The sequence below is a fragment of the Hippopotamus amphibius genome, chromosome 2, assembly GCF_030028045.1.
Source record: "Hippopotamus amphibius kiboko isolate mHipAmp2 chromosome 2, mHipAmp2.hap2, whole genome shotgun sequence".
In the NCBI taxonomy this organism is placed as follows: Eukaryota; Metazoa; Chordata; class Mammalia; order Artiodactyla; family Hippopotamidae; genus Hippopotamus; species Hippopotamus amphibius.
The window spans coordinates 127981109-128007018 of record NC_080187.1 but is presented as its reverse complement, the minus strand read 5'-3'; the positions used below and the strand labels follow the sequence as shown (position 1 = coordinate 128007018).

The 25910-nt window shown below is 41.8% G+C and overlaps 2 protein-coding genes across 14 annotated transcripts in view; one reads left to right on the top strand and one right to left on the bottom strand.

The window, feature by feature from the left end:
* The window catches only part of WNK2 (WNK lysine deficient protein kinase 2), a 132253-nt gene that overhangs the window by 68614 nt on the left and 37729 nt on the right, over positions 1–25910 (top strand). For 12 of the 13 annotated variants that reach the window (XM_057720437.1, XM_057720433.1, XM_057720435.1 and 9 more), the window contains 4 exons: positions 21872–22677; positions 22959–23028; positions 24879–24961; positions 25058–25749. In XM_057720437.1, coding sequence (XP_057576420.1) covers positions 21872–22677; positions 22959–23028; positions 24879–24961; positions 25058–25749 — 1651 coding nt within the window. The remainder of the gene's footprint in view (positions 1–21871; positions 22678–22958; positions 23029–24878; positions 24962–25057; positions 25750–25910) is intronic. The other variant, XM_057720432.1, reaches the window with a different exon arrangement.
* Positions 19604–19870, bottom strand: LOC130844203 (40S ribosomal protein S27-like). The gene has a single exon (XM_057720444.1). The coding sequence runs from the start codon at positions 19857–19859 to the stop codon at positions 19605–19607; it is 255 nt and encodes an 84-aa protein (XP_057576427.1). The 5' UTR covers positions 19860–19870; the 3' UTR covers position 19604.

Genomic DNA, 25910 nt, shown 5'->3' with positions numbered 1-25910 from the left:
AAAAACTGATTCTCTGAAACAAATCAATAAAATGATTAGTCTCTTGCAAGACTGACAAAGAAAAATACACAAAATACCAATAACATGAATAAAAAAGGAGACATCACTACACCCTGCATAAAAGGATACTGATCATGGAATCATAGTCATGGAATTCTATGAACAAACTTATACACATAAATTTGACAACTTAGATGAAATAGGCTAATTCTGTGAAAGCTACAAACTAAAACTCATCCCAGAAGAAATAGATATCATGCAAACTCCTATTAACAAGATTTAATTTGCATCAAAAAATCTCCCAAAGGAATTTTCTAGGCCCAGATAGTTTCACTGGTGAATTCTATCAAACATTTTAAAAAAAGAAATAATTCTATGTAGTTTCATCCAGAGAACGGAAGAGGAAGGAACAATTCTTAAATCATTTTGTGAAGCCATGGTTGCCCTTATATAAAAACGACACAAAGGCAGCACACACAAAAAAAGAGTGACAGATGTTAATCTTTCAAGGATATAGAGGGAAAACAAACTCAATAAAATATTAAAAAGTTAAATCTAGCAATATATAAAACGAATAGGGGCTTCCCTAGTGGCACAGTGGTTAAGGATCCACCTGCCAATGCTCATTAGGGGACACGGGTTCGATCCCTGGTCCGGGAAGATCCCACATGCTGTGGAGCAACTAAGCCTGTGTGCCACAACTACTGAGCCTGCGCTCTAGAGCCCATGAGCCACAGCTATTGAGCCCACATGCCACAGCTACTGAAGCCCACACTCCTAGAGCCTGTGCTCTACAACAAGAGAAGCCACTGCAATGAGAAGCCCATGCACCACAACAAAGACTAGCCCCAGCTCGCCACAGCTAGAGAAAGCTCACAGCAACGAAGACCCAACACAGCTAATAACTAACTAACTAACTAAATAAATTTTAAATAAGTAAATAAAAGAATAATGTGCTGTAACAAAGCAGAATATATCCCTGGAAGGCAATATTCAAAAATCAATTAATTCGCCATATTAATGTCGATGGGAATTTCTTTTCCCTACAAAGGGAAAGATACGTGATCATATCAGTTAATACAGAAAAAATATTTGACAGAATACAGCACCTACTTATGATAAAAATGCTCAGCAAACTAGGGATGAAAGGGAACATCCTCACCCGATAAAGGGCGTTTACAGGAAAGTGACAGCTGGTGGTGAAAAGCGAGAAGTGTTTTCCCTGATATTGAGATCAAGGCATAGATGTCTACTCTCTCTATTCCGGTTCAGTTTCACACTAGAAATCTTACATTCCAGATAGGCGAGAAACAGAAATAAAAGGCATGTGGATTGAAAAGGAAGGAATAAAACCGTCTCTGCAGCTAATATGATTTTATGTGGTAAAAAGTCACAAGCATTCTTAACAACAAACAGTAAGAGGAGACCATAGGATACATAATCAACCACAAAATAACTATGTTTCTATATGCTGACAGTGAACAATTAAAAACTAAAATTTTGAAAGAATACCCTAGCCCTATTTACAGTAGCTCAAAAAAAAAAAAAAAAAAGGGGGGGGGATACATAACTATAAATTTAACAAAATATGTACAGAATCTGTAGGGCGAAAAATAGATAGTACTGATGAAATGGGTTAGAGAGGACCTAAATAAATGGAGAAACTTACTGTGTTTATGGATTGGAAGACTCAACATAGTAAAAATGTCACTTCTTCCCAGAGTGACATATAAATTTAATGCAATACCAGTAACAATTTGAACGGGATAATTTTTGCAGCTATAGATAGGCTGGCTCTAAAATTTGTATGGAAGTACAAAGGTAATGTAAATAGCTAAAGCAGTTTTGAAAAAAGGAGAATGAAGTTGGTGGCATCACAGTACTCGATACTAAGACTTATTATAATGTTACAGTAATCCAGAAAGTGTAATATCGGCAAAAGGATTGCTGCATAGATCAGTGGAAAAGAATATAAAGCCCAGAAATATATCTATAGGAATATGGCCATTTTGATTTTTTGACAAAGATACAAAAGCAATTCTATGTAGAAAGGATAGTCTTTTCAATAAATGGTGGACTGATTGCTCATCCATATACAATAATTGAGCTTTGACCTCTGCCTGACATCTTATATAAAAATTAACTCAACATTCATTGTATATCCAAGTGTATAACTTGTAGAAAAAAACATTGGAGAAAAACTTCTGTGACCTGTGCCAGGGAGTCCTTAGATCTAACACCAAAAGCATAACCCATAAGAGAAGAAAATAGGTACATCAGGCATCATCAAAATAAAATACTCTGTTGCTCTGTGAAAACCACTGTTAAGAGAATGCAAAGACAATCTACAGACTGGAAGAAAATAATTGCAAATTACATATTCAGCATAGTATTTGTTCCTGAAATATATAAAGAATTCTCAAAATTCAGCAGTAAGAAAACGAACACCTCAATTAAAAAATGGACAGTGGACTTGGACAGACACTTGCCTAAAGAGAATATAAGGATGGCAGTTAAACACATTAAAAAGAGTTAATGTCCCTGACTCGCAGGGAAATGCAGATAGAAGCCATAGTGAAGGGTTGCCACACACTTGTGACAATGGCTAAGCTAACAATGCTGGGTTACAAGGATATGGAGCAACTGGACCTCTTGTGTTCATGGGAGTGCAAAATGGTAGCGCTATTCTGGAAACTAGCCAGGCTTTTTAAAAATAAAAGATGTACTTAGTGTATGACACAACAGTTTCACTCCTCAATATTTACCCAGGAGAAATAAAAACTCACGTTCAGTTAACACTTATATATAAGTGGTTATAGCAGTTCAGTTGCCTAATTGCCTAAACTGGAAACAACCCAAATATCCTAGAGTGGGTGAATGGAAGAACAAACTACGGTGGTTTGAAAAAGAAACAAACTATTGGGACTTCCCAGGTGGCATAGTGGTTAAGAATCCGCCTGCCAGTGCAGGGGATACAGCTTCGATCACTGGGCTGGGAAGATCCCGTGTGCCGCGGAGCAACTAAGCCCGTGTGCCACAACTACTGAGCCTGTGTTCCAGAGCCCTTGAGCCGCAACTATTGAGCACACATGCCACAACTAATGAGCCCATGCTTTGCAACTACTGAAGCCTTGCAACTAGAGCCTGTGCTCCACGACAAGCGAAGCCCCTGCAATGAGAAGCCTGGGCACCATAATGAGGAGTAGTCACCGCTCTCCGCAACTAGAGGAAGCCCACACATAGCAACAAAGACCCAATGCAGTCAATAAATAAAAATAAATTTATTAAAAAAAAAAGACTCCACCTGCCAATGCAAGGGACATGGGTTCAATGCCTGGACTGGGAAGATCCCACATGCTGTGGAGCAGCTAAGCCCGTGTGCCACAACTACTGAGCCTGTGTTCTAGAGCCCGCAAGCCGCAACTGTTGAGCCTGCGTGCCACAACTACTGAAGCCCTCGAGTCTAGAGCCCGTGTTCCACAACAAGAGAAGCCACTGCACTGCAACGAAGAGTAGCCCCCACTCGCCACAACTAGAGAAAGCCCGTGTGCAGCAATGAAGACTCGACGTAGCCAATAAATTAATTAATTAATTAAAAAAAATTTTGAAAAGCAAATTACTGACACATGCAACAGCATGAGTAAACCCCAAAGGCATACTGAGTGAAAGAAGCCAATCTCAAAAGGCTGCATACTGTATAATCCCATTTATAATGACATTTTCAAAAAAACTATAGACAGAGAACAAATAAGTGTTTGCAAGGAGTTAGAGGTAGGGGGAGAGTGTGAGTATAGAGGGATAACACAAGGACGTTTTTTGGGGTGATTGAATTGTTATGTATTGATTATGGTAGTAATTATATGGCTATATGTGTGCTAAAGTTCTCAGAACTCTACACCTAAATAAAAGTCCATTTTACTGTATGATAATTTAAAAAGTGAAAGAAAATGTTTACACGTGTTGAAAAAAATATATGACCAGGCAGATAATGAGGCAAGATAGCTTGAAAGGAAAAGCAGTAGCAACAACAGACATAAAAGAGACCCTCAGACTTCTACTTTAGGTCAAGATGGATAATAGGCACTGGATTTATTTTCCCTCAAAACAACTAAGAATGCATGCAAAATATATGAAACAATGTTTCTTAAGACTTTGAACATAATAAGGCAGTGAAGGACATTGATCCCTGCAAGACTGAAAGCATTCTCTGATCATTTCAGCTGACTGCGCTGAGAAAGTTTTCACATCCCAGAGCAGGAGGGAGGGGCCCAGGTAGAGCTCAGCAGACCTCCTCTGGCGAGGAGACCGACCTCAGAGTCTGAGGAGGCACAGGGGCAGGAGTTTGCCGGCTGGAGTTCTGAAGGGGAGAAAGCAGCACAGAGAGAGTTCTGTGGGTTGACAGAGGATTGCCCTTGCTTATTTTGCAAGTACTGTATGTGGGAAACTCGCCAGTGCCAGGAAATGGACCACCCCAAAGGATGAGAGGGAATGGCAGCAAAACTCACACGGACCAGAGATTGTCTGTTTCTACCAGTCAGGGGGAAGGACTTATAATTCAGGGTGCGTTGGGTAGAGTACTGGAAAGGGCCTTGCCTCAGTTGTGGAGAATAATCAGTCCTAGACTAAATGTTCTTGTCCTGCCAAAAAAATCTTAAGAGCAAGATCTGAAAAGATTAAGCTAGAATATCTTAACCTCATCCCACAACAAAGAATGTTACTAGGAATAGAAATTCATACAGCACTCAAGAAGGCACATTTTACATTGTCTGATATCAAAATTACCAGGCAGGACAGTATGAGGAAAATGCCTCATTCTAATGAACCCACAGCTGACACAGTTGTTAGAATTAGCAGACAAGCACATTAATGCAGTTATTACAACTGTATTCCGTGTGTCCAAAGAGCTATAGGAAAGAAATGTAATTTACCATATTGATAAACTGGGAAAGAAGCAATCCATAAGATTATCTCAGTAAATGCAGAAAAGGAATTTCACAAAATTCAACAGCTATAAATATCTTTAGCAAACTCTATATGAACTATATAGGGTTAAACCTGATAAGTGAGACCTGTACAGTGAGAACCCCAAAACAATGTGGCTGGAAACTAAAGGAGACCTAAAGAAGTACCCTATTCATGGGTCAGAAGACACAATATTGTCAGAGTGTTAATTCTCTCTCAATTAGTTAATAGATTTTATGCAGCTGCCACAAGAATCCCAGAAGTTTTTTTCTAGCTATTGAAAAGCTGGCCCTGTGAAAATGTAAAAGCCGTTGCCATTTGGAGATAAGAGAAGTAGATTGAAATGCTAACACTAGCTGATTTCAGGAATTATTATAAAACCACAGTGATCAAGACAGTATGGTATTGGTATAAATACAGATAAGTAGATCAATGGAATAAAATAGGGTCCAGAAATAGACCCAAACACATAGAGACACAATTTTTTACAAACGTGGAAAGGACATTCGGTGAAGAGAGGGCAGTCTTTTCACTCTTGGACCAGGTGATCATTCGTATGTGAAAAATGAGTACCCATACTTAACACTATATACAAAAATCAACTCAAAATGGAATGTAAAACTGAAAGCTATGAAACTTATAGTAGGAAACAGAGGAGAAAGTTTGTGTGACCTTGGGTTAGACAGATTTCTTAGATATAGCACCAAAGCATGATCTACAAAAGAAAAAATTTGGTAAATTAAATTTCATCAGATTTAAGATGTCTGCTCTTTGAGAAACACCAAGGGAATGAAAAAAGAAACCAGAGACTGGGAGAAAATATTCGTTAACTGTATATGTAATAAAGGACTTGTGCCCAGATAATATGAGGAACTCTCAAAATGCAGTGAGAAGAAAATAAACAGCTAACAAAAATATTTGTACAGACACTTTGCTTAAGATTTGTGGATGCCAAATAAGTATATGAAAAGATAATTATCCGGTAAGAAACTGCAAATTAAAATTGCAAGGGGATGCCACTACATACCCATGAAAATAGCTAAAATTTAAAAGACCAAGTACTGGTGAGGGTGTGTGGGAATCGAAACTCTTATACACTGTATAAAATGGAAAACAGCTGGAAAACTTTGGAAAACAATTTGGTAATGTCTTTCAAAAATAAATGCACAACTGCCATAGGATCTAGTTATTCTGCTTCTTGGTTCATATCCAAGAGAAATGAAAGCAGATGTCCATACAGAGACTTATACAGCATGTTCATAGCAGCTTTATTTATAATAACCAGAACCTAGCAATAGCCCAGGTGAACAGAGAAACACATTGGGATTTATCTATATAGTATAAAACTACTCTGCAATAAAAAGGAATGAACAGTTGATATTCATTACACTATACACTGTGGGTGATTCTCAGAATATGCTGGTGAAAGAAGCCAGACCAAAAAAGAATGCATGCTACATGATTGCATTTATATAAAAGATGAGAAAATGCAGACTAATTTATGGGATGCAAAACAGATGAGTGGTTGTCTGGGAACAAGGGTGTGGTAGGAAAGGAAGGGAGGGATAGATTACAAAGTTCATGAAAAAATAGTTGGGAGAATGATGGACATATACATTATATTGATGGTGGTTAAAGTTTTGCTTATATGCCTGTGTCAGTACTTACAAACTCTACACTATGAATGTGTACAATTCATAGCATGTCAGTTATGCTTCAACATGGTAGTAAAAACCAAACAACAGTAAGAACCACGGCAAGCTAACTCTCAGAGGCTCCAGATAGTGGAGTTAGCAGACAGATAACTGCCTACTTAGTGTTAAAATAAGTGACTAGATTGGAACTTTTGGCAAAGAATTGGAAGGTATACCAAAAACAAAAACAGAAAACTCACCTTTGAAAAACCAACTCAAATGGAATTCTGGAACTAAAAGATACAGTAGTTAAGATTAAGTCCTCACTGGATGGTTTGTACACTGCTGGAGAGAGAATTAGCAAACGTAAAGCTAACTTAAAAGAAAATATTTAAACTTTAAGCTTAAGAATAAGGATATCAGAACTGATGAAAAATACAAAAGAGGAGCATGTAGTGGTTACTGTGAGATGGTTAAACATAGATAATTGGGGTCCCAGAAAGTAGAAGAATGAGACAAAATCAAGTTTTAGGAGGTAACACAGAGAATTGAAAGGCATTAAGCCACAGATTCAAGATGTCCTCCAAACTCTGAGAGAGAAAAAAAACTACACTTAAGTATATTGTAGTTAAAGTACTGAATACCAAAGGCAAACCAAAGAATATAAAGGAAGCTAGAGGAAAGAGCAGGTACCTTTAAAGGAGCAAGACTGATTTGGACAGCTCCTATCTTATTTGATACAGTGTTTGCCGGTAGACCAAGGAATACTGCTATCCTCAAAGTGCTAAAGAAAATAAGCATAAACCTTGAATCTCTATCCGGTGGTAGCATCCTACATAAGATGAAATAAAGACTAAAGGGATTTATCACCTGCGTATTTCAAATAAAGATATACCAAAGGGGATATTTTTAGGCAAAACAGCAGTGACCCCAGATGGAAGGTCAGAAATACAGGAAGAAATAGAAGTAATGGAATTATAAACACATGGGCAAGTCTAAAGGAATGTTGACTGTATAAAAACATAATGTCTTCTGAGATTTGAAATACATTTGTTATGTTAAATACATGAAAATAAGGGCAAATAATTCTATATTTGCACAGCCTTAAAATATATAAAGCAAAAGTTAACAAAACTAAATGAAAAAATAATCTACAGTCATCATGGGAGTTTTAACTTTTAGAACAGGAAGACAGAAATCAAGAAGAATATAAAGAATTTCAACAGTAAAATTAGCAGTCTTGTCTATATGTAGGACATCCAACAGCTGAAGAATGCATTTTTTCAAATCCACAAAGAATATTTTAGAATTAGCCATATGTAGGACACAAAGCAATTCTCAAACTTAAAAGGATCAAAATCGTTCAATGCATGTTCTCTAACTACAGCTGGAAGTAAGCTAGAATTTGAAAACAAGAAGGTATCTAAAGTCTCCACAGGTTTGACAGTTAAGAAATGCATTTATAATATCTTATGAAGCAAAGAAGAAATTATAGTGGAAATTGAGAAAATATTCTGCATTATAATCATATGAATATCATGCAAATGAAAATATTACTTACCGAAACATGTGGGATGCAGCTACGTCTATATTTTGCAGAAACTTTGCAGTCTCAAGTGCACATATTAGAAAGGAGAAAAGGCTAAAAATCAACAAAGTATATCCACTGTAAAAAGTTAGAAAGAGAAGAGAAAATTGAATGCAATTGAAAGGAAGAAATAAAACAGATAAAAGCATGAATTAATGAACTATAAAATAAATATACAGTGGACTGTCAACAAAGCTTAAAGTTGGTTCTTTGAAATGGCAAATAAAATCGGAGAGCCCCTGGTGAGACTGACTACAGGAAAGAGAGAAGGCACAATCAATATCAGGAATGAAAAAGAGGGACGTTGCTGTGATCGACAAACATTAAGAAAAAGATGAGTAAATTCTGTGTAATGCCAATAAATATGAACACTTTTATAGATGTTGTCCTGGAGAAATATAACTTACCATAGTTATATAAGAAGAAACAGAAAATCTGAGAAGTGCTATAAACATTAAAAAGTTGAATCAGTAATTAAAAACCTTCTCACGTTTATACTTTGTGGTGGCAAGATTGCTGGAAGAGCTCAGTGTATAGACGTCCAGATTCAGGTATAGGCAGGAAAGAGAGTTCTCCCTTTTCAGAAGGATTCAGAAATTCTGGGCTAATTCCACTGTGCAGAACTAGGAATAATATCTGTCTCTAAAGTAGGCATATCACCAGGTGGCTGGAATGCACAGACTGACCTGTGCCCAAGTTACACACACATCCCTGTACCACAGTTCCCTGGAGGAAATGTGCTGCCGCATGAGGGAGGGGATGAATGCTACGTAGTCAGACCTGAAGCATGTTCATGATAGTGAAAACAGTGGGCTCACTCAGATGCTGGAAAAGAAGGGACTTCCTGGGTGGCGCAGTGGTTAAGAATCCTCCTGTCAATGCAGGGGACATGGGTTCGAGCCCTGCTCTGGGAAGATTCCATGTGCCGCGGAGCAACTAAGCCCATGCGCCACAACTATTGAGCCTGTGCCCTAGAGTCCGTGAGCCACAACTATTGAAGCCCGTGCACCTAGAGCCTGTGCTCCACAACAAGAGAAGCCACTTCAATAAGCCCTCTCACCACAATGAAGAGCAGCCCTCGCTCAGCAACTAGAGAAAGCCCGTGTGCAGCAACGAAGACCCAACACAGCCAACAAATAAATTAAATAAATAAATAAATAAATAAATAAATAAATAAATAAATAAATAAATTTATTAAAACAAAAAGATGCTGGAAAAGAGATGGCACTTGTTGAGAAAAAAGGAAAAGGACAGAAGGTTCATGTGAACAGTGGAGAGCTCTGCCCAGATTGAAAGAACAGATTGAAACAGACCCTCAGAAGATAATGGGGGAGGAGTGACATCAGCAAGATCTCAGAGTAGGAGATATCAGCATTCATCCCCCCCATAAAAAACAACAGTTAGACATCAGTCCATAAACAGAAGCAGCCATAGGCTGGCTCAGGTGTCCAGTTAAGGTCCCATGTAACACAGTGGAGCAAAAATGGAGAATAGCTGCACAGAGGGGGTTGGGGGAGATCAGGAGATGGCGAGCAGCAAAGAAGGCCAAGGAGTCTGCATCAGCCACACAGCCTTGCCATCCTGGTCCCCAGTGGCCTGCTCTGTGGAGGCCCCTTAGCCTTTGCTGCTGAGGACCTCAACAGCCCCCATGGCAGCTGTGGGCTCCCCACAGCTTTCACAGCAGATGAGCCTGTAATGTTAGCTAGCTTGGACCCCAGTTGCCTATGCCACAGAGGACACTGGGAGCTTTCACCATTGAGGTAACCAACGGCCATCACCACCATGAGATACCCCAGGGAGGGAGATGCTGCTGCACCTTATCCCCCCTCCCTCGGAAAGAGCTGCTGTTGCACTGCCCTGGGACCAGGACTGCCAACCGCCTCTCCCAGCCCTGTGCATCCCCCAGACCCCAGAACTCTGGTTATTGTGGTTGCACACATGCTTCAGATCCCAGCTCCATGGTAGCTCCACACTCATGCACCTGAAACACTGGAGCCACCACCCCAGAACCTGGAGCCATCATTCCTCTGTGAGTGCCTGCACTCCAGACCTCTGCTCTGTCTCTGTGCCATTGGCACCTATACATCAGACACCAGTGCTACCACTGCCGGGGGGTACCCACAAGCTGGACCCCATGCCAAGAGGTATCCCCTCAGCAACAACATCCCCATGGGAGAAAAAGAGATCAGGAGGCATCCAGAAACTGTTTACCACTATAGACCCCAGCAGCCCCCACAGCCACTGCAGCCACCTGCAATTGAGGACCCCTGCCATCTTGCCAGTGCTGACCTCAGCTGATGGAGCTGCACAGAGACTACATTGCTGGGCCTGCCCTGTACCAGGAATCAGCATACGCCACCCAGCCAGTATCCCTGCACCCACTGACAGGCGAAGGTCTTCCCCACCAAAATCAGTTTGTAAGGTCTAAAAGAGACGACTGCTCCATCAGGTACACAGATATCAACACAAAGTTACAAGAAACATGAAAAAGCAAGGAAACATGACACCACCAAAAGGAGCAGAATAATTTTCCAGTAGCTGACCCCAAAGAATTGAAGATCTGTGAATTGTCATAGAATTCAAACTTACTGTTTTAAGGAAACTTGGTGAGCTACAAGAGAACACATGTAGACAACACAGCAAAATCCAGAAAACAATACACAAACAAGATGAGACTCTCAACAGAGAAATAGAAATCATAAGAAGACCCAAACAGAAATTCTGGAGCTGAAGAAATACAATGAATGAGATTAAAAAAAATACAATAGAGAGCATCAATAACAGACTTGACCAAGCAGAAGACAGAACCTGTGAACTTGAAGACAGGTCATTTGAAATTATCCAGTCATAGAAGAAGAAAGAAAGGGGAATGAACAAAAATGAGGAAAACCTGTGTGAATTATGGGACTTCATCAAGTAACTAATATTTGCTTTGTGGGAGTCCTGGGAGAAGAGAGAGAGAGAAAGGGCAAAAAGCTTTTTTAAAGAAATTCCCAAATCTAGGAAGATATCATGTACATCCAGGTACATGAATCTCTTAAGTTCCCATATAGATTTAACCCAAAGAAAACTTTACCAAGATACATTATAAAAAGCTATCAAAAATAAAAGAGAGAATTTTGAAAGCAGCAGGGGGGAAAAAAACCCCTTGTTTTATGTGAAAAAAAGGCTTTCAGGAGATTTCTCAGGAGAAACCTTGAGGGCAAGAGAGAGTGGAATGATATATTCAAAGTGCTGAAAGAAGAAAACAGATGACCAAGAATACTACTTTAATTGGCAAAGCTGTGCTTCAGAAATGAAAGAGAAATAAAGACTTCCCCAAACAAACAAAAGTTGACAGGGTTCATCACCATGGTACCTGCCTCATGAAAGCACATGAAGGTACAAAACTTACTGGTAAAAGTAAGTATGTAGGCTGTTATAATTATATTTTTATTATAAGCCTCATGGTAATCACAAAGTAAATACCTGTACATGAAAGATAAAAGAAACAAAGCATACCACTACAGAAAATGATCAAACCACAAAGGGAGATAGAAGGAGAGGAAGAAAGGAACAAAGGAACCACAAAATAGTCAGAAAACAAGAAGGTGGCAATACTAAGTCCTTACTTATCAGTAATTACTTTAAATGTAAATGGATTAAGTTCTCTAATCAAAACAGAGTTGCTGAGTGAATTAAAAAAACAAGACAAAACTATATGCTGTCTACAAGAGACTCACTTCAACTTTAATGGCATACATAAGTGTGAAGGATGGTAAAATATATTCTAGGCCAATGGAAACCAAAAGAGAGCAGGGAAGTTGTGTTTATATCAGATAAAATGGCTGTAAGTCAAAATCTATAACAAGGGACAGTGAAACTCATTATATAATAATAAAGGAATCAGTTTGTCAAGAGGATATGGCAATTGTAACTATATAGGTACCCAACATCAGAGTACCTGCATATATTAAGCAAATATTAACAGCTCTGCAGGCAGAAATAGATAGCAATGCACTAATACTAGGGGACTTAAGTACTTCATTTTCAGTAATGGGTAGACCTTCCAGACAGAAAATCCATAAGGAAATATTGGACTTGAATGGCACTTTAGAACAAATAGACCTTAACATACGTAAACAGAACATTCCACCCAACAGCAGCAGAATGCATATTCTTCTCAAGTGCACACAGGGCGTTCTCCAGGATAGATCATTTGTTAGATTACTAAACAAGTCTTAACAAACTTAAGAAGATTGAAATCACACCAGGTTATCTTTTCTAACCAGAATGGTATGAAACTAGAAATCAGTAACAGGAGGAAAGCTGGAAAATGCATAAATATGTGGAAATTAAGCAACACGTTTCTGAATAACAAGTGGATCAAAGAGGAAACAAAAAAGGAAATAAAAAATATCTTGATACAAATGAAAATGGAAATGCAGTATACCAAAACTTATGTAATTCAGCAAAAGCAATTTTAAGAAGAAATTTGTAGTGATAAAAACCTATATTAAGAAACAAGGAAGACCTCAAACAATTTAACTTTACACCTTGAGGAACTAGAAAAAGGACAAACTTAGCCCAAAGTTAGCAGAAGGAAGGAAACAACAAAATTCAGAGCAGAAATAGAGACTAAAAAAATATAGGAAAGATCAACAAAACTAAGAGCCAATTTTTTGAAAACTAGCAAATGTTTAGCTAGGCTAAGAAGATACAATCAGAATTGAAAGAGGAGACATTACAACTGATAGCACAGAAATACAGAGAATCATGAGAGAATACTGTGAACAACTACACACCAAAGTATTGGATAACCTAGAAAAATGGATACATTCCTAGAAACATACAGCCTACCAAGACTGAATCATGAAGAAATAGAAAATCTGAATGGACCTATAACTAGTGAGGACAGTAAATCAGTAATCAAAAATCTCCCAACAAAGAAAAGTCCAGGACCGGATAACTTCACTGGTGAAGTCTACCAAACAGTTAAAGAAGAATTAACACCAATCCTTCTTAAACATTTCCAAAAAAATTAAAGAGGAGGTAACACTTCCAAACTCATTTTACCATGTAGTATCCTTGTCTGGCTTTAATACCAAAGCCAGACAAGGATGGTACAAGAAAAGAAATTTACAGGCCAGTATCCTTGATGAATCTATATTGCATCTAGATGCAAAAGCTCTCAACAAAATACTACCAAACTGAATCAACAACACATTATAAGAGTCATACATCACAGTCATGTGGGATTTATTCCTGAGATGCAAGGATGGTTCAACATAAGCAAATCAATAAATGTCATACAACACATTAACAGAATGAAAAATAAAATCATATGATCATCTCAATAGATGCAGAAAAAAAGCATTTGAAAAAATTCAGCATTGTTTCATGATAAAAAAAATCTCAACAAATAAGGTGTAAAAGGAGTGTACCTCAACATAATAAAGGCCATATATAACCAGCACACAGCTAACATCATAATGGTGAAAAGCTAAAGCTTTTCCTCTTAGTTTAGGAACAAGACAAGGATGCACACTCTCATTACTTCTATTCAACGTCATCTTGGAAGTCCTAGCCAGAGCAGTTAGGCAAGAAAAAGAAATAAAAAGCATCCAAATTAGAAAGGAGAAGTAAAATTTTGTCTGTTTGCAGATGACATAATCTAACGTATAGAAAACCTTTAAGACTCCATCAAAAAACTGTTAGAACTAATAAACAAACTCAGTGAAGTTGCAGAATGTAAAATCAACATGAAAAAATCAGTTTTATTTCTATAACTAACAACAAACTATCTGAAAGATAAATTAAGAAAGCAATCCCATTTACAATAGCATCATATGCAGGAGTAAATTTCACCAGGAGATGAAAGCCCTGTGCACTGAAAAACTATGAGACATTGATGAAAGAGACTGAAATAAATGGAACCATATCTCATGTTCTTTGATTGGAAGAATTAAATGTCTCTACTACCCAAAGCCATCACAGATTCAGTGCATCCCCATCAAAATTCCAATGGTATTTTTCACAGAAATAGAAAAAAAAATTCTAGAATTCATATGGAATCACAAAGAAGCCAAGTAGCCAAAGAAATTCTGAGAAAGAACAAAGTGTATCATTTCCTGATATCAGACTATATTACAAAGCTGTAATAATCAAAACAGTATATGGTATTAGCATAAAAAGCAGACATAGACCAGTGGAACAGAGTAGAGAACCCAGAAATATACTCAAGCATATATAGTCAACTAATCTATGACAAGGGCACCATATTTATATACACCATGGGGGAAAGGATAATCTCTTCAATAAATGGTTCTGAGAAAACTGGATCTCCACAATGCAGAAAAGATGGCATTGGACCCCTGTCTCACACCACTCACAGAAATGGATTAAAGACTTAAACTTAAGACCTGATACCTTAAAATAGAACTGCTATATGTTCCAGCAATCCCTCTTCTGGGTATTTATCCAAAGGAACTGAAATCACTATCTCAGTTGTTGATAAAATGACTATATACATTGAAATTTAAATTTATAGATAAATTATTATAATTAATAAATGAGTTTATGGAGGTAGCTAGATGCAAAACCCAATTAAGTTTTTATACGGGGAATAGTTAGAAAATCAGAAACTTTGAAAATTCCATTTATTAACGTAGTAATATAAACATCAAATAGAGATGAACCTTACAAAGGAAATGCAGTTCTCTATATCCCAAAGTATAAAACACTGAGAGAAATTTGAAAATAACGAATGGAAAGATATGTATCATGTTCATGTTATTGGAAGATTCAATATTATAAACTTGTTACTTCTCCCTAAAGGGATCCATAGAGATCCAGTGTGATCCCAGTTAAAATTTGGTAAGACATTGCAGCTTATAGATAACAGTACTGTATTGTGCACTTCAAATGTTAAGACAGTAGATCTCATTGAGTGTACTTACTACAATAAAGCAAATGACAAAATCATATTAAGATCTTGTTATAGCCTCCAGGATGACTTGTGGAGGGTAGCAAGCCCAGGTGCGCTCAGAGGCTGCTATGGGAGGGGAACTGGCACACCTGCTTTGGGAAACCAGTTAGTGTCCTCTCCTGAAGGCTGAAGCTCCTTTGACTCAGCAGCTTTGCACAGCTTTGCAGTGTGCACAGGCACACTCCACTCACTGTTGTGTGTTAGTATTAGTCGTGTCCCAACTGGCAGCAAGCCACACAATTACTGGTGAGTTGTGGAAGAGTCCTAGAGTGAAACAGTCTACAGACACCCAACATGGATGCATCTCCCAGATGCAGTGGTGAGAGAGAAGCCACACAGGAAAGGATAGATGCAGTGTGAGTTCACTGATACAATATTCAAAATCAGGCAAACTCAACTATGGTGTTTTAGAGCACATACTTGCATGGCAGTGCTTTAAAGAACAACAAATGTGAAAGTTATGTTACATATGCTGGGGAGGGGCAATGTGAGAATGGGGGCTTAGGAACCTGGCACTCTCCCCTATTACCATTTCTTTTGGTGAGCTTTTAAAGTTTTTCGTTTTGTGAATTTTTTTTGTGTTATTAAAAGGAGAAAGTTTTTTTGTTTCTTTGTTTTTAAAAGACAAGTAGGCTAGAAGACCAAATAAGTATTGGAAACTCCGCCTCCTTCATCCTCCTCTCAACTTTCCCACTCCTGTGAGCACAGAGAGGCTCTGAGAGGTCCTAGGTAGGATGCTGTTGACCTGTGCTCCATAAATTGGTTCCCAGGGTACCTCCCTGCAAGGATCCCTTTCCAGCCCCGACAGGATGCTGTTGGTCTGAGCTTCTTCAAAAAAAAAAAAAATTTTTTTTTCTTCGCTTTGTCTGTCTGTCTGTCTGTCTATCTATCTACCTGCTATCTATCTCTATTGAAATATAGTTGATATACAATATTGTATTAGTTTCAGGTGTAAAAAATACTGATTCAATATTTTTACAGATTATACCTCATTTAAAATTGTTATAAAATATTGGCTATATTTCCAGTACTGTGCAATATAACCTTGTAGCTTATTTATTTATTTAATTTAGTTTTAAAAATTTATTTATTTATTGGCTGCATTGGGTCTTCATTGACGTGCGCGGGCTTTCTCTAGTTGTGGTGAGTGGGGGTTACTTTTCGTTGTGGTGCTGGGGCTTCTTATTGTGGTGGCTTCTCCTATTGCGGAGCTTGGGCTCTAGGCATGGGGGCTTCAGGAGTTGTGGCATGTGGGCTTAGTAGTTGTGGCTCACGGGCTATAGAGTGCAGGTTCAGTACCTGTGGCACACGGGCTTAGTTGCTCTGTGGCATGTGGGATCTTCCCAGTCCAGGGCTCGAACCTGTGTCACCTGCATTGGCAGGTGGATTCTTAACCACTGTGCCACCAGGAAAGTCCCAGCTTATTTATTTTATACGTAGTATTTTGTTGCTCTTAATCCCCTAACCCTATCTTGTCCTTCCCCATCCCCATCCTTCCCTTCTCCCCATTGGTAACCACTAGTTTATTCTCTATATCTGTGAGTCTAGTTGTTTTATTTTTTGGTTATATGCCCAGGACTGGGGTTGCTGGACCATATGGCAACTCTGTTTTCTGTAGTGGCTGCACCAACTTACATTCCCACCAATGGTGTAGGAGGGTTCTGTTTCCTCCACACCCTCTCCAGCATTTGTTATTTGTAGAGTTTTTAATGATGGCCATTCTGACTGTTGTGAGGTGGTACCTCATTGTAGTTTTAATTTGCATTTCCCTAATAATTAGCAGTGTTGAGCATCTTTTTACTGCCTGTTGTTGCCTGTAATTTTCTTCTTTTCTAATGTATTTTTCTGGGTTTGGTATCAGGGTAGTGGTGGCCTCATAGAATGAATTTGGGGATTTTCCCTCCTCTTCAGTTTTTGGGATAGTTTGAGAAGGCTAGGTATTAGCTCTTGTTTATATATTTGGTAGAATTTCTCGGTGAAGCCATGTATCTGGTCCTGGACTCTTGTTTGCTGGGAGTTCTTTGACTATGAATTCAGTTTCACCACTAATTACCAGTCTATTCAGATTGTCTATTTCTTTCTGATTCAGTCTTAGAAGATTGCGTGTTTCTAGGATTTTTATGCACTTCTTCTAGGTTGTCCAATTTGTTGCTGTATAACTGTTCTTATGAATTTTTGTATCTGTGTGATACTGGTTGTAATTTCTCCTCTTTCATTTCTTATTTTGTTTATTTGAGTCCTCTCTCTTTTTTTCCTTAATGAGACTGGATAAAGACTTGTCAGTTTTGTTTATCTTAAAAAAAAAATACCCAGCTTTTGTTTTTATAGATTATTCTGGTTTTTGTTTGTTTGTTTTGGTCTCTATTTTATTTGTTTCTTCTCTGATCTTTATTATTTCTTTTTTCTGCTGACTTTGGGCTTTGTTTGTTCTTTAATTCCTTTAGACAGTAAGTTAGGTTGTTTATTTGAGATTTTTCTTCCTTTTGAGGTAGGTCTGTATTGCTATAAACTTCCCTCTTAGAACTGCTTTTCTGTGTCACATAGATTTTGGAAAGTTGTGTTTTTACTTCCATTTCTCCAGATGTTTTCTGATTTCCTCTTTGATTTCTTCATTGACCCATTGATTTTATAGTAGCATATTGTTTAGTCTCCACATGTTTTTGTTTTTTCCATTTTTCTTCCTGTAATTGAGTCCTAATTTCATACTGTTGTCAGAAAAAATGCCTGATATAATTTCTGCCCTAAATTTATTGAGGCTTGTTTTGTGGCCTAGCATGTACTCTATCCTGGAGAATGTTCCACATGCACTTAAAGAGAATGTATATTCTGCTGGTTTTGGATGGAATGTCCTGTAGATATCTATTAGGTCCAACCGCTCTAATGTGTCATTTAAGACCACTATTTCTTTATTGATTTTCTGTCTGTATGATCTGTCCCTTGGTGTAAGTGAGGTATTATAGTCTTCTGTTGTCAATTTCTCCTTTTTTCTGTCTGTTAATATTTGCTTTCCATATTTAGGTCCACCATTATTAGGTGCATATATATTAATGAATGTTATAGTCTCTTGTGTTGATCACTATATCACTGTATAATGCCCTTCTTTGTCTTTTTTATAGACTGTCTTCTAAAGTGTGATTTGTAAGATATGAGTATTGCTACCAGCTCTCGTCATTTTCATTTCCATGATATATCTCCTTCCATCCCTTCACTTTTAGTCTGTGTGTCTTTAAAGGGAATCTCTTGCACATAGTTGGGTCTTGTTTTTTTATCCAGTCATCTGCTCTATGTCTTTTAATTGCAACATTTAGTCCATTGACATTTAAAGTGATTATATATAGGTATGTACTTACTGCCACTTTTTACTTGTTTTCTGGTTGTTTTTGTCATTCTATATTCTTTCCTTCTTCTTTTAGTTTCTTCCCTAGTGGCTTCATGATTTTCTTTAGTGGTGTGCTTGTATTACTTTCTGCCTGTTTATTGTGTATTTATTGTAGGATTTTGAATTATGGTTACCTTGGGGTTCATATATGTTGACCTATATATCTCCTTTTTTTGAACTAGTAGTCATTTAAGTTAAAACATTCTGAAGGATCTACATTTTTTTTCACTCCCCTCCCCTACGTTTTCTGTATTTGATGTCATATTTTACATCTTCATGTTTATCCCTTAACTGTTTATTGTAGTTATAGTTTATTTTCCAATGTTTGTCTTTTAATCTTTGTACTAGCTTAAGCAATTGATCCACAGCCTTTACTGTATATTTGCCTTTACTTGTGAGGTTTTTCCTTTCCTGTAAATTCTTACATCTTGTCATAGCCTTTTTTTTTTTTCCACTTGGAGAAGACCGTTTAAGACTTCTTTTAGGGTTGGTTTCAGTATTGATGAACTTTTTTAGTTTTTCCTTATCTGAGAAGTTCTTTGTCTCTCTTTTAATTCTGAACATTAATCTTGCTTGGTAGAATATCCGAGGTTGTAGATTTTTCCCTTTCAGCACTTTAAATATGTCATGCCATTCCCTTCTGGCCTGCAGAGTTTCTGCAGAATAATCAGCTGATAGACTTATGAGTGTTCCTTTGTATGTGACTCTTTGTTTTTCTCTTGCTTCCTTTAAATTCTTTCTTTGTCTTTAACTTTTACCATTTTTATTATGGTATGTCTTGGTGTGTGTCTCTTTCAGTTCATCTTGTTTGGGACACTCTATGCTTATTGTACCTGAATATCTGCCTCCTTCTTCAGGTTCAGGAAGTAATTTCATCATATATATTTTTTGACCCTTTTCTCTCTCTTTTCTCCCTCTGGAACCCCTATAATGCAAATGTTGGTGTGTTTGATGTTGTCCTAGAGGTCCCTTAAAGTGTTCTCATATTTTTATATTCTTTTTCTGTTCTTTTTTTTTTTGTATCCAAAATGTGTTTATTGGGGTGGTTTCCCACTCATCTTGATTCCGGGGGTTTTAGTGCTGCTTCCGTCTGAAGGAGCTTCCTTCTGTAAGCCTTGCTTTTCCTCCTGTAGGCTGGCAGAGGACAGTAGAGCAACCAACACACAAAACTACTGTTTGTGCATGGCTAAAGACGGTGGTGATTTTATAGCATCCTGGGCATTTGACATCCATGAAATAGGAATTGGGGCTCTGCACCAGGCGCTTCTTCTTGTGTTTCCTCTTCTCCTCTTCTGGAAAGGGATGAAGGAGATCCTTTGTGAGAGGCATGTTCTCGTGGGGAGGTCATCACCGTCAGAAAGCTCTTTTTCTGTTCTGATTGGGTGATTTCCATTATTCTGTCTTCCATATCTCTTATGTATTCTTCTGTATCACTTAGCCTGCTGTTCAGTTTTCCTAGTGTTGCTGTATTCTTCACCTCTGTTTATTTTTTGCATTTTCTACTTTGTTAAAATTCTCACTGTGTTCATCTATTCTTTTCCTTAGTTCATATAGCATTCTTTTTACTAATGCTTTGAACTCTTTCTGGCAAGCTATTTATCTCTGTTTCATTAGTTGCTTTTTCATATTTTTTTTCTCATTTTTTCATTTGAAACAAATTCCTCTGTCTTCTCATTTTTCTTAATGTTTTGTCTCTATGAAATTAGGTGAAACAGATACCTGTCCTGGTCTTGGAGGGTTGTACTTGTGTGGGAGCATCTCTGTGCAGTCTGTCTTTGCCCAGTGGCTTTGGCGGGAGAGCTGGATCTAAAGTCATCATGGGTCATGTCTTCCCCCAGAGGGTGCTGACTGGTATCACCTTGGTGGGTAGGTGGATTTGCAGAGGGAGGAACTAGAGGTAGAGCCAGGTGTGGTCTGGGGCGCAGTGGTCATCACTGCCCTATTAGGGGTGGGGTCTGGTCTCAGGGTCTAGAGCAGAATCCCTAAAGGTGGGTTTGAGCTGCCTCCTTTCCCTCTATACTTAGAGGGTGTGCTCTCCACCCTCCTGATGACGGCACCTTTGCCCCATTGGAGGTCCATGCTGGAGCAAGGGGGTCTGAGCGATGCCTGGTGTGGGCCGGTGTGTGTGCTGGTGCTGTCCCTGCACACCAGTCTGAGCCCAGTCTGTCCTGATTTGCTGCCTCTGTGAACACCAGTAATGGCTACCCCCACCCCATTCAGATGCAGGGTGGGGTCAGAGCTGGCTCTGTCTCCCACAGATACACACTTTCCTCCATGACAGCAGCCTTCGACCTAGTGAAGCTGGGCTGGAGCTAGAGGCGCCAGAGTGCCGTGCTCAGTGTGGGCTAGGGCACGTGTTAGAACAGTTGCAGGAAACTGACCAGAGTCCCGGGCAGTTTCAATCTGCTTCCTCTGTCTTGTTCCTGGGAGTAAGCAAGAGTGCTCACCTTCTTCACGAGTGAATTCTACGTTTGTTTTAGCCCTCCTGTTTATCCTACTGGTTTTCAAATCAACTAAGGGGATTCATCTTCCCTGTGTTGGACCCCAGGGGTGGGATGCCCAATAATGTGGTTTAAGCTGCTCACTCCCTAGGGAGGAGGGATTGCCAAGAACATGTAATTCCCCTCTACCTCTGTGTCCCCTCTTAGTGGCACCCATTCTGACCTGATTGCTTCTTACCTGACTCCATGTGAATCTTTGCAGCCTTGGTTGTATAAGAGTCTTCCTGCCAGTCTTCAGTTTGATTTTAGTGAGAACTGTTCCACATGTGATGTATTTTTGATGTGTTCATAGAAGGAGATGAACTCAGTGTCCTTCTACTCCTCCATCTTGATCTCTCTCTGGTCTGAGCTTCTGATCTTACCAAAGCATGGTGTCTGATTCGTCAGAAGTTACAGCTCACTCCAGGGTAGGGGCATGTGTACAGCTCACTACTTAGGTTTTATGATTTCATTTTACAGTTTTGTGGAATGGGCCAGTGCAAGGGTGACCAGAGCCATGTTTATGGAGCTGGAAAGACAGTCGACAGACAGGTGACAGGTTATGTCTGCTGGCTTAGTGCTACAAAAAAATCAGAAGGAAGCTGTGGGTGTGCTAGTGCAGCTGAACGGATCACTGCTGGAGCATAGCCTGAGCTAGGAAGCAGGGCCCTGGGAAGACCTGTGCAAGGTGTCTCAGGCAGAGGGCAGCACATGCATGGAGTTGGCATGTCAGAGAAAAGGAGAGAGGACTGGTGTGTAGGGCACCACCAGCTCATAGAAAGCATCTTTCTGGCTAGTGAAGTGGCAAGTAAATAGGACCAGAGTAGGATAGCATAGAGGCATTTTTCCTATGTCTTCTAGATCCAGCACTCTGTAAAGACCAGCTGTCCTCGAAGGAAAAACCCAGCTTCTCAGCTGGTCTGCAGCTCCTGAGCCAAGCAGGCCCCAGGGACCTTCCTGGTGGTGCACCAGCCCTTATGGTGCCATCATCCCCTCCTGTCACTGCTGTGCCCCAAGACATGGTCCCCCCAGCTGCCAGTCCTAAGCCGGAGCCAGCACCAGGAGCCACCATGCAGGCAGGGGGCCCAGGGACCCCTCAGGGGCTGGCCAGTGAGCGTAAGGCCCCCTGGCCACTAGCAGAGACTCACGACCCCCAGCTTGCTGCACAGCCTCCTGGCATGGGCCGAGGGCCTTGCGCCCCACCTCTGGAGGCCCCCCTGCACCTCAAGGGTCTGGGAGATCCTGCCTCAGCCAGAGAGCCCAGCACCAGAGGGGAGACCCTGTCAGCTTTGGCCCCCATGTCCGGTGCCCCTGGCGGGGCCCCTCAGCCAACCCTGGGCCAGCCCCTTCCCCCACTCCCCTCTGTGGTGGGGGCCATCAGCATGGCTCCTCCCCAGCTCCCCAGCCCCCCGTTGGCACCCACGGCCCCCCCTCAGCCACCCTCAGCCTTGGAGTCAGATGGGGAAGGACCACCCCCGAGGGTGGGCTTTGTGGACAGCACCATCAAGAGCCTGGATGAGAAGCTGCGGACCCTGCTCTACCAGGAGCACGTGCCCACCTCTTCAGCCTCGGCGGGGACCCCCGTGGAGGCAGGTGACCGAGACTTCACCCCGGAGCCCCCAAGAGGGGACGAAGCCCACGCAGAGGCCCTGCTGCCCCAGCCTGTGGTGAGTACAGCCTCGGCCAGAGGCACTGTCCCCAGGACAGGGGCAGGGACGGACTCTGATCCAGGCCACTGGGCATCTTGGCCACATAGAGCTGCCTTGCCCCAGCCTAGGCTGTCCTGTTCTCGGAGAACCATGCCTGACCCACCCACACGTGTGTTGCCCCAGTGGCCTAGGGCGGAGGAGCCCAGCCTTTTCGGACTGGAGGAGGGGATTTGCAGTTTTGCCGCAGAGATGTTAGCGAGTGAGGCTCACAGCTCTTTCCTTTCTGTTTCTTTCTTCAGCTGGAAAAGTCAGAAACGGCGCCTGGGTTAGAGGTTACATTGGAGCAGGCCACATCCTTGCCAGTGACAGGTAAGAAGCCACAGGAGCTACCAGCCTTCCTTACTCTGAAACATTCTACCTCTTTACCCTTCATCACCACAGCATCTTGGGTGGGACCCAGATGTGGTAGGAACCTGTCATGATAAAGCCTTAGTTAAAACCCAGTGAGTTCTAGCACAAACCATGTGGTCGCACTCCAAGGAGAGAAAGGTCCTCTGTCTGTGGAAATGGGTGAAAGCCTTGTTGACGGGGTGTTGGGATGTTATCAGGACCTGTCTGGCCCCCCAGTGCTCTCAATATGTTCTGGTGGACACCCCTAGCTTCTGTTTCTTTACAAGCTTATAACATGACTGTGGTTACTTTGGACAGAGTGCAGGGCTTGGGCTGGGGAGTTCCAGCAGGTGCATGGAAGCTGCCAGGCTGGAGCCACCTGTGAAGTTTTGAAACAGGGTTTCCTCCGTGGCTCTTGGGTATTATTATGCATCTCTGCAGGAATTCTTGCTGTAGTTCTCATTTCATTACTTGAACACGTGGTTCAGCCCAAGGGAGTTGGTCCGATCTTCTAATGTGTTGGTTCCATCTCGGCCTGGAATTTCTTGGGAGATTAGCAAATAAGGATCCATCTGACCTTGTAACGGGACCCTGGATGTGTGTCAGTGGCAGGCACAGCCCCTGCAATTCTCAGAGCAAGGGGAGTGGACCTTTGGATTCTGGCTGGACCCCTGGACACTGTATTCTCTTACAGATGCCCCACTTTAGAGGCGTGGGGCAGCTGCACTTGGGGTCGGAAGCTGTAGCATATGTGTTTACCTGGGGAAGATGAGGGTCATAGGGTGAAGCAGGAGTGGGCTGGGGAAGGGAGAAGGCAAGAAATTGTACCCGAGTGTCTGCTCCATCTCCTTCTGACTTCTGTCCATGAGATGTGTACCATGGACCTCCTTTTGCAGCGTCAGTGACTTCAAGTGCTGGAGCCTTCCAGAGAATGAACTCATGGGGGAGCTCTAAAGAGACAGATTCTAGTTTGGAAAAGGTGGACTTTTCTGGCAGTCAAAGCTACCCAATTGGTAATGAGCCCCCTGTCCCTGGAAGTGTACAAAGCAAGGTTGGGTGATGCTTAGGGTTGGGGTTGCATGACAGGTCTAGATCTTCCCAGGAATCTGTGTGGAGGGCAGCCCCCCAGCCTGGCTGCAGGCTCTGTCAGCCCCTGTTGTCCCCCCACTCCCTGCCCCTACCACAACATGTCAGTCCAGCTCCAGCCAACACACAGCCGCAGCTTTCTTTTGCTGTGTGCAGGTCTCAGCTCAGGCCATACTCCCACACATCATCTTCTGCTTCTGTTGTTTGCTCTTCACAGCAACCCAGGAAGGCTCGTCAGAAATATCACCTATCAGTGGGGAACTGAGACAGCCTCAGATGACAGTGACCTTCCCTAGACACTCGAGCAGCAGGGTTAGGAATCAGCCTTATTGATCTGATCTCCCAGGACCTCATAAGACCCTTTTATCATTGGAAGATGTCAGGGAGAGAGAAGGTGATGCCATCAGGTGACTGAAATATCAGGTGAGACAGGGTGACATCTTCAGGGGTGTAGAGAGGACAGGGGAGACAGACGATAGTCACCAGGTATGTGGAGGGCCTGCTGTGCCTGAGGGTCTGGACCAGGGGTCTTCAGGGACCTGAGTGGTATTGGGCTGATGTCTCTTCCCTTTTCTGGGTTGTAGGGCGTCTCCTGTGAAGTGATGGGGTTAGAATGTCAGTAGTTTTAGTTTTCCTAGCTGCACACACAGCTTCTCGCTGCCACTCCCTTTCTGGCTGCTTCTGGGCCATTCCTGCCTTTGTTCTCTTCACCAGCCTGAGCAATGATTTTGATGTTCCTATAGCAGAATCGTCTTTGAGCCACCCACTCGGCTACGAGGGAGGACAGGTGGTCTCAGCTTCGCCCGCAGCACCCAGTGCCCCCCAGGTAAGGAGTTTTCTCCAATGAGACATTCAGCGGGTTGGTGGGCTTGCTCTCTGATGGTGTTTGTGTGGAATCTTTTCCTTTCCGCTGTTTCCCAAGGATGCCCCTGCTCCTGCCACTCCTGCACGTCTGGAGCCCACAGACCGGACCAGCAGGGTCGTTGGGGAAACCTTGGCTGAGTCCACGCAGAGCTGCCTAGGGACATTGACTGAGGGTGGCCAGGACAGCCACCCCCAGACACACAGCACTCTGGTCTCGGGATCCCCTCGGAAGTGGCCAGGGCAGCAGGATGGCAGCTCGCCAGCCAAAACGGTGGGCCGGTTCTCAGTGGTCAGCACCCAGGATGAGTGGACTCTGGCCTCCCCCAATAGTCTGCGGTACTCGGCCCCACCTGACGTGTACCTGGACGAGGGTCCCCGCAGCCCAGACATGAAGTTGGCTGTGCGGCGGGCACAGACAGCCTCCTCCATCGAGGTTGGCATGGGCGAGCCCATGTCCAGTGACTCTGGGGACGAGTGCCTGAGCAGGAGGCCCTCTGTGCAGAAGCATGCCTCCCTGCCTGGCAGCGGTGGTGGTGTGGCCATTGACTTTGTGAAGAAGGCCACCGCCTTCCTGCACAGGTCCTCTCGGGCTGACTCCCCAGGCCTGGAGACGCCCAGCAGGATGGGCGTGAAGGTCCCCACCATCAGCGTGACCTCCTTCCACTCCCAGTCGTCCTACATCAGCAGTGACAATGACTCAGAGATCGAGGATGCTGACATCAGGAAGGAGCTGCAGAGTCTTCGAGAAAAGTAGGTCCTGCAGACCAGGTCGGGTCCGGGCCGTGGTGTCAGGGCAGTGTCCAGCAGCTGGAGTCCAGGTCCTGCCATGCGCACTTTGAGCTGCTGGGGCCGAGTGACAGGGTAGAGGCGATGTCCCTGCCATCAGATCTGGTCCGTGGTCTCTGCGGGGG

What these genes read in the sequence shown, in the direction of transcription:
- LOC130844203 (XM_057720444.1), bottom strand. Translation starts at nt 19,859, where the DNA reads ATGCCTCTCACAAAGGATCTCCTTCATCCCTTTCCAGAAGAGGAGAAG.